Raw genomic sequence first — 9,409 nt, 5'->3', positions numbered from 1 at the left:
CCCCTGACCCCTGAGTTTCATTTACGTAACTGTGGGGGGGGGGGGGGGGGGGGGGCTAACATATCCAAATGTAAAATATATGGTAAAATGATTTATTAACAATATTACACAATCTCCATCCTCAGTAGCAGACATTGTGCTAAAGGGGCACAGCTGGGCATCTCATTTTTCTAGGTCTCTACAAAACAAATCAACAAACAAACAAAAAAAGATCTAAATATACATTCACAACTCCATCAAGGACTGAAAGAAATTAATTTAGTGAAACAGTTATATATCGGATATATTTATATGTGTATGCATGGGTGTGTTTGTGTGTAAAACAGATGCACAATGAAATCATACATACAGTATCAAATATCTACATGAAAATGTTCTATTAAAAATGTTTTAGTGCAAAAGCATTTATAGTATAAAAAAATACTGTGTTGTAAAGTTCTCTCTGATATGAAGGGTAGAGATGTGGGATCTGTATGAGGTGAGAAAGTTAGAGGTGTGTGTCTGCGATGGGGATTCGTCGCAGCTCAACTATCTGGGAGTTGGTCACGCTCCCTCCGTCGTGGCTTCCAGGGATGGACTCGTTATCGCTGGCATTAAGGCCAGTCCCTGAAACAGACAAGAAATGTGCTTCTATCATGATTCGGTCCTGATGGAAGATTAAGTATGGATGGATGAAATATTTTACAGCGTGTGAGCAAATTTGTCATCGAAGCTTTTCTTTATCTCTCTCCCACTGATCAGCCTCATTGGACTTCAACAAATCTACACTGCTCATGATTTTCAGGGCTGCTTATCTGCCGATATTTTATTATGTAACTGAGTCTGTGTCTTAATCTGTTATCAGACATCATGATACACTGAAGCTCAAAGAGGCCAGAACCCTCCTGTGTGTGTTTCTAGCACATGTATCGATTGAAACAGGAAAAATTGACTACAGCGCAGTTGCCTCAACAAGGAAGTTACTGACTGCGTTCCGTGCTTGTTTCTTTACAGGGTATTTCACCACTTCAGTGTTGTTGTGGTAGAAAGTTGGGAAATCAGAATTAAAATTTCTTAAGATTTTACTGTATTTGCATACAATCATTTTTCACTCAATTTATTTGCATTTCAAAGTTAATTGTTCCATGCATCATCTAATATTGGACATCAGTGTAATTTATGACAGATATTAATTGTGGCTAAGTTTGTTTTGTGCTTTACTCTGTGACCCTTAGAATCAGCTTTTTAAGATGACTCTCCATGCAGGTAAGTTTACCAAGGCACATGCTCATTTTCAGCCTCAGTCAGAGAGCTTGGAGCACATATGGTGACACACGTCAGTGTGTTAATGGTTCACTACCAAATGAAGTGCGAAGACCCTTATTACAACACCAGTTACTCACCCTTGTCGGATGGTTATGTAATTCTAATTAGACAATTACCTTTACTGCTGACTGACTGTGTGAGGGTCAGTGTGACTGCACTGGACTCTTTACATGAAATACAAAATCCTCAAATTCATGTACGTATTTAAAGAGAATTGTAATGAAGTCAACACTGATTGAAATTGTGGAGGCATTGAATGCAATAAAAAATGTTTATCACAAAAAATAAGTCAGTGTGATACTTATTAGTGTAACACTACCCTCTCAGTCTAATCCATGTTCATTAACACCTAAAAGTCTCTTGTACTCACACCTGTTGGGAAAGACTTTTAATTTGTTTAAGTGTTATTTTTCTGGGTTGCACGCTAGCTGTTCTCCAGCGCTTCTCCCTCAAGGCCTGATTTGCACTAAGGAACCTGAATAGACTGCTACTCTCCAACAAAATGAAGTTTGATATGGGTTTGAATCTCACGTCTGCTGTGTCATAGACAGGGAAACCTTTGAAAAGTCAAACCAAACCTCAGGACTAAAGCCTTAATGGACTTGTGCCGCTCACTAACTCTTAATGATTCATTTATTTTCCTTGAAAGTAATTTTTCTTCTCCAGAGTCCCATGAGAAATTCAATGTGATCTAACTCCTGATGTGGGTCTTTGTGACAGGGATGAGAAGTGAACAGAGAAAGATTTGAAGTACTCTCCTATTCAATATCAAAATCATCTATACTGTAGCTGAAAGTAGAATAAGAAAAATCATGTGGTTTGGATAAAAATATTCATCACAGCATTACCTGTTATTGCGCCATGAATTCACTGATATCTCAGTTTGTTGATTTAACACGAGAAATAATTATTGCTCATTTTAAATTCCATCTATCCCAACAAAAATCCTTCATAGTTTTTCTCCTCATGCTCATAGTTTCTACCTGGTGAAGAGCTAATATTTACTCAATGAGGATATCACATAAATCTCACATTATGCAACGCATACATGAAGGGAAGTGCTTCAAAGGGTGAAAAGATTTAGAAATGAAATCTTTCTTGGAGTTATGTTGAAATAACAGAAAGTAGCTTATTGCACCAAGTGTTCAGGGGAGACAGTAAAGCCGTGTTTGCTGTGGATTTGTGATTTGTCTCTCCCCAGCCGCAGAGAGCGTCCCTTTGCACTGAGACTGCGGATGGCTGTGGTCCATCGGGATCCCATTCTTATTCAGACACTGAAACAATTAGTTTGTGAATTGAAAAGTGAGGACGGTCTGGTGTGTGTACTTATAAGTGCCTCTGTGTGTGTGATATATCAGTGAGCAGTTTGGATCCTCAGTTCATTAAACTTTGATGGTGAAGGAGGAAGAATGGTTTCCATGGCAGCAGAGAAATGTAAGGTCAGCAGCAGAATGACTAAGCAGGGCCGATACAATAGATACAGGGTACGTCTATACAGAACCTGTATATGGAATAACCACCTTACAGACATTTTGTATTCAGTCTCTAAATGAACATGGATTTTTTTTTGTTTTTTTTTTTAGAATTTCTGTCACTCTAACTTTATACATTGGTATTCTTGGCATGTAAAAGTTTTATTTTAGAAGGCACAGCGAGTGAGTGTGTGGTGACCTTTCGCACAGTCGACAGTGCCTTTATTTTTATATTTCATGGACAAATACTGCACAGCAGGGCTCACAGGATGTTTTTGTGTTTTCAGACTCAAGTGAAGCTCCTGACTGACTCCATATGGTGACAAATTCATGTCCTTAAATGCCATGCAAAACAGAAGGGCCAGAAATTAAACTAAGCAAGCTACTAAACCAATAAATAGTGTTTGACCATTTAGCAAAACGTAAAGTGGAAACTTGGATGCACTAATAAGTTTTAACTTTTGTAGTAGAAATTTCATATTATATTGTGTTCCTGCCATTTACTTATACCACCATGTAATCTGTTGGAAACTTTATATTTTGTGCTGCTGCCTGTTTTGGCCAGGTCTCCACCAAACATTACATGGATTTCTCTGCATGAATGTGGGTGAATTGGATCAATAATAAAAAACTAGTATCCATGTAAAGGTAAGAGAAAATTCCTGCTGGAATACATTTTTGCGTTTTCACTGGAAAAATAAGCTGCATTTACAATCAAGTGTTATTTGGAAGATAGTGATGTATCAAATATAAACGGAAAAGAGAAAGTTTGGATAAATTGTGAGCCTGTTAGAAGACAATAATGTTATTTGTCTTAAGTTGTCTTGTAAGAAGAGATGAAACTCATTTGTACAACAGATAATCATTCAGTGTAAATAAAACCTCTTGTGCCACACCTAAAAAACTATGCATATGTGAGTGCATCAGGGCTGGCGGGGTCCTCACCAGTTTTTAAGGCAAATATGAGGTCGTCAAATTCCTGTGAATCTTCTTCTGCGGTCACCAGGTTGGTGTTGCTGAAGCCTCCCTCGGTGGTGTACGTCCCCATCACAGGACTGGGTTTAAACACACTGCTGGGTTGACTGCTGGGCCGCAGAGACGCTCGCTCCCAGTCTGCTGATACCTGACGCAGAAACACACAGTTTACAACCATTGGAACACAAAACACACAAACAGGCCAAATACCATACACATGCAAGACAGAAAGAGAGAAAATGTATGAATTGAGATACTGTCTGTGTCTGTGTGTCTATCAGTGTGCATGTGTGCATTGGTGATGTATCACTAAATATGGAACAAAAATCAGCTCGATCATTCCCAACTCACTGTGTGATGGAGAATGTCAGTGTGTCAGCCATACAATCATGTCTGTGATGAGTTAGGGTCAGCCGGAGTGCATGTTTTTCAGGCATCCCAAAGGGTTAAGGCCAATCCATAGGGTCAAAGCAGGTTCATGGGGTGAGAGTGAGGGCAGTGGGGTGTAGGGTTTCATACTGAATTCATGGGAATTGTGCTGCTAGCACAGTTAGAGAGATGAGAGATTTATTTTTGATTTGTTGGTGATGGGAGATCTAATTTATGTATCCATACAGCAAATGACAGGAATGAAGAGAGCAAAAAGGGGAGAGGGCAGAGGAGGCAATAAAAAGAGGAAATGAACTGAAGCGATTTGTCTTTAAATAAAAGCACATCACTATATAAATGTGAGTATATTTTATATTCTTTTTCATTAGATTCGTTACACCATGTCGTCTTCTCTTCCACTGTGCTCCTTTATTATGGATGCCTACTGTATCCATGTACATGCATAAATGTGTGTGTGTGTGTGTGTGTGTGTGTGTGTCTGGGCGTGTTTGAGTCTTGTTCAGCTGTTACTGGTACAGAGTGTCCCAGTGAGGTGAATTAAGCACCACCAGGCACCTCAGATCTGCCACATCCACTTTGAAAGAAGGCTGTGAGTGGATGGCTCAAACCTCTCAATATGTTTTTCACCCTCAAATTAAACTACTATCCCCATTCCAATCCAACTCCAACTAATCCACTCCACAACTCAACACTTAAGATTTTCAATCTTAGCGCTTGCTATCTGTGCTGTTATTTTTCTCATTGGGATGTAGCCAACTCTCAGAGAGGCAGGGCTGTGCTCTCATGAATAAAACAAGATTACTGGATTCCTACGTGTAGACAGGGATCGAGAAACAAAGAGGGAGAGCGCTCCCAGGAGTAATGAAGTTAAACCTGGCCCCTTTTCTTCCTTCTTTCTCTCCCTCTCAGCAGCTCAGTCCTTATAGGGTATTCTCCTGGGACAGAGCTGATAAGGAGACTGAGCTACTACAGAATTGGTGTGTGTGTGTGTGTTTGCATGTGATGTGCTGGTCCTGCATGAAAGTCACAAGAATAGTTGATGACGGTGTTAGTGGCCATTATGAAGTTATGTTACACACCCACCCATGGTGTTACACAGATTTTACATAATGAAAATCAGTTTGAGTAATTGACTGAGTGAGTATGAATGCTCTGTGATGAGTGAAGCTCAGTTGATGTGAGAAATGTGTGAAGGAGGATCAGGAATGGGCAAACACAGCCATGGGAATGAAAGCATGGGAAAAATGGTGAAGAGAGAAGGTGATAAGGGGAGATTCTGAGAAGAAAAGTAAAGCAACGGCTACAGTTTCGCCTTCTAAGAAAAGACTGGCCTTGTTTTCATAGTTTTAGCTGTCATTCATCTAAAGTTGTGATAATATTTTCAAAAAAAAGCTTCTGAGATCCAGGGACATTGCTACAAGAGCAAGAACGACCACCTGGTACTTTATCCAAATCAGTATCGGAGGTGACATCAGAAGTGCCATGTGCACATGTGCAAATCACATGAAATGTCTTCACAGCATAGAAAATCCGCTTGTAGCTGCAGCTGTGGTTTGTCGGTAGAAAACCTTGTGTGCAAAATGTTTTCATAACTGTTAGAACTGGTGGTCAAATATACAAGCACAAGGCCCAGACCATAAATAAACCCCATAAATTTCCTTTTTTGTTCAGATCAGTCAATATAGTTGAGAGTGGGAAAAGTGAGTGCACTGTATCTAAAACATAAATACAAAGCATGAAAGCCAGAGGACATTGGTAAAAATACTGGTAGTTATATTATATTATATGTACTGTAGAGTTAGATATAAAAAAGCTCATTAGGTTCTTTGGATGAGAGTGTCTGTCTGTTACCTCCTCCATGGCGCTGATGAGATTCTGAGTTGATTTGCTGATGTCACCCCCCACAGAGGTGGGCCCCCCTCCCTGGTATGTAGAGTCTGGAGAATCATGGCCGCTCATCTCCACTGTGTAACTGGCTTTAGTTGGCCAACACAGCTGGTTGTGCATGACGAAGTACACTGCAAACACATACAATCCCTGCAGAGAAAGAGCAGAAAATCTGCACTGAGGAATAAATTTAACATTCTCCACGGCTCTGTTCTGTGTGTGCACACCATCACTATCACACACGATCAGTCTGAATGTTTCACACATCAATCTACATCCACAGACACACATATCTATATATATATATATATAGTCTGGCAGGATTTGTGGTTGTAAAGCCTGGGAACCAGCCTGGGAAGTGATTATATATAAGAGCATATTTTCAAACTGTAAAATGTGAGCATGAATTGTGTCACATCAAGTCACACACACACTTCTTTTGTAGCATTGTCATCTCTTCTAGCATGATTAATGGATAATTTTGTTATCATTGGCCCATGACATCATTGGCACTCTGGTATTGCTGCTTCCTTCACTTCCTTGCCATTACCAAATCCTCCTAGTCCACAGCACGGGGCTGTGAATTTCCCCAAAACACTGGACTGTCAAATACCACGGGGCCCTCCCGTATTTCACAACACTCATCACCAGGTGATGACATCAGCTGCAGACACACATGGAATTCATAGGACTGTATGGATATGTGTGCATACAGGTGCATGCAAATACACAACCAATAATGCACAGAAAAAACAACAACCCCAAAACATTTAGATACATAAAGGGACTGTAGTTCAGACTGTAATTTAAAAAGACGGAAATAAAACAAGTTCTTAGACACCATGATCAATTAAGAAAACTATTTCTACAGAGAGAGACATCTGATGTGCTAATAAAACCCGAAACTAACAGAGAGAAAGCGTTTTTTAAGCTTTTTAAGTGACTGGTAAAAGCAAACTTTCTAACACCTCAAGGCTCTCCAAATGACATTTATGTTGAACATATAAACTTTAAAGTGCAACAAGTACAAATATATAAATGCATGTTTTATGTGTAACAGAGCAAGGTATATTGAACAAGAAAAAAGATTTAGACATGCTGATGGTTGAATCAACCTTATGAGGAAGACAATGAAAACTGTTACCGGAAACTGTGCTTTTGGATGCTGGTAAGAAGACGTAAATAGTTAAAATGGAACATGGAACACCTCCCAGATTTATTGTCTGATGTCTATCAAAGAGGGAGTTACACAAACCTGTCTTCATCTGCTCATGTGCCTCTAGAGATGAGTGTGAGATTAATGTAGTGATTGTGCTGTGGTGTATGAAGTCAAAGAATGAAATGAACTTGTCTTTGTGTGACCACTTCAGGACATCAAACAAAAGCAGCTAGGTGTGTGTTCATGTCAGGCTGTGTGTTTTGCTATCCATCACAACAGTGTTGTGGGTGATTAGCACATATCATTAGCAGGCTGTGCAGCCTGAGGAACAGGCTTTACAACCATAAGGCCAGTTATGTAAGTGTTCCCTGATTACTGGAGAGGCCACGTCTTTGGCGATGGAAAACACAAACTGAAGGGGAGCAGGAAGGACAGGGAAAGGCGATGGGTCATTGGGAGGCCAAAGCTGAGCTCAAGAAAAAAGCAAAGAGGGTTTGAAGAAAGAAAACTAGAAAAAAAATTAGGCAAGACTGAATATAAAATTGGATGAAATGCATATACAAAGAAGATTAAAAAGGAGAGTTTTCAGAAATATGTTTCATTAACTGACTTGTTGTTCAGGAAAGCGGCATTCTTCATTTACTGTAAACTAGATAACTGCTCTAACTGGGAAAAGGGATGTGTGTAAATAATTTTTGGTGCTTGTAAAAACAACAGATCTATTTTCCCTAAATTGTGACTCACTGCAGACTTCCTACAGTTGTCTGTGCGTGTGGACACATATTGGCCTGGGACATTTCCACAATGTCACACAGATATCTTGTGTCCTATTTATAGATGACTACAAAGGTTGAATGAGGAAGCGGGGCAGGAATTGAATTGTAATGGTGCATGATGCTACTTCATGGCTGTTGATCTTTCTGACTGTGATGACCCAATGAGGTAAGGCTTACTGGCAGAGGGGCCACCGCCGGAGGAGATAATGAGGGGTAGTGCTGTGGTGATTTGATTATTGTATTCTAATTCAGTTTGATGTGGCACAGATGTGGGTCCTGAATAACAGTGTGGTGCAATAACTATAGGGAGAGAATGGAAAAAAACAATGGCAATAGATTAAAAAGTCAAAATTTTCTCATCACCAATATGAATATTTTGACATTCTGGTTCTATTCAATGTCCTGCCTGAGCCTGAAAGTTGCTTTCTACAGTAAAAAATCAACTAAGGAGTTATCGCTACTGGGCAACACAAACACATTTGTGCACAGCTGTAACATCTGCATCTGTTTAGTGCCATTCAGTAATCAGCTGTTGGGAGGTGAGCCACACAACCACATCAACAACAAAACCAAAGTAAACATGGAAAATTCTCCTAATGGAAAATTCACACCATGAAGAACACAATAACAACTGTTTTTCCATACTATGCAGATTCCAACCTCAAGGCAGTGGAACAAAATATAAAATGATAATGTGAAAGACCTGACTAAGGGAGAAATGAAGGAGAGGAGGAGAAAAATACATGGTCAGCGTGGTCAGAAACAGGTGGTCATAGCCAGAACAATACTCAAGTGAAACATTTGTTTAACCTTTTGTTGAATTACATCATTTTACTTAGTGCAGATAGCCATATAAAGTGAAAATAAAACTCCAAAATTCAGTCTAGTTATCAAGCTTGTGCACAACTGATGACATGAAATCAGATGTCATAAGTGATACTGAGACCACACATCTTCTATTGCAACTGGCTTTAAAAGCATTTCGTAAAGAGAATCAGATCCTAATCAGATCTTCATGCTTTGGCAGCAGGGCACATTGACGCTGAAACCTACTTTTTTCATCCGACTTTTAGGGCTTGCATCTGGTATGAATCTTGACAATGTAATTGCTATTTAAGGTGTGCAGTGTTGGATGAAAAGTACATTTCAGTCCTGGTTTTGATTTGCTTTCACTACATTTTCAGTTAATTCCTAATGGAAGTTGCACAATGGCACTAAAGTCACCCCTCCTACTGCACCTCTTTTCTCCTTGACAGCTAAATAAAATGCGTTTGTGTTGTAAAATTGGCATGAAGCCACACACAAATCTAATTGGAACCATGCTAAGTACATGGCCAAGGCATCTCCATCAACACAGAGTACATTTCCTGGGCAATGCTTTGTGAAAACTAGGTCAGACGCACTGGTTTCCTGCTAATCAATGGCCTTGGATTTGCACTTGGGGC

At 39.7% G+C, this 9,409-nt stretch overlaps 1 protein-coding gene across 1 annotated transcript in view; it reads right to left on the bottom strand.

Annotated features, from left to right (window-relative positions):
- Positions 1 to 153: 153 nt before the first annotated feature.
- adgrv1 (adhesion G protein-coupled receptor V1) overlaps positions 154 to 9,409 on the bottom strand; it is an 83,646-nt gene continuing 74,390 nt past the window's right edge. The window contains exons 93-95 of the mRNA XM_029509875.1: positions 5,994 to 6,179; positions 3,723 to 3,900; positions 154 to 606 (exon numbers count right to left, since the gene is read on the bottom strand). Of these exons, the coding sequence (XP_029365735.1) occupies positions 488 to 606; positions 3,723 to 3,900; positions 5,994 to 6,179 (483 nt within the window). The 3' untranslated portion in view covers positions 154 to 487. The remainder of the gene's footprint in view (positions 607 to 3,722; positions 3,901 to 5,993; positions 6,180 to 9,409) is intronic.

This window comes from Echeneis naucrates, chromosome 9 (genome assembly GCF_900963305.1).
Source record: "Echeneis naucrates chromosome 9, fEcheNa1.1, whole genome shotgun sequence".
NCBI lineage: Eukaryota > Metazoa > Chordata > Actinopteri > Carangiformes > Echeneidae > Echeneis > Echeneis naucrates.
This window is presented reverse-complemented; position numbering and strand designations above follow the sequence as displayed.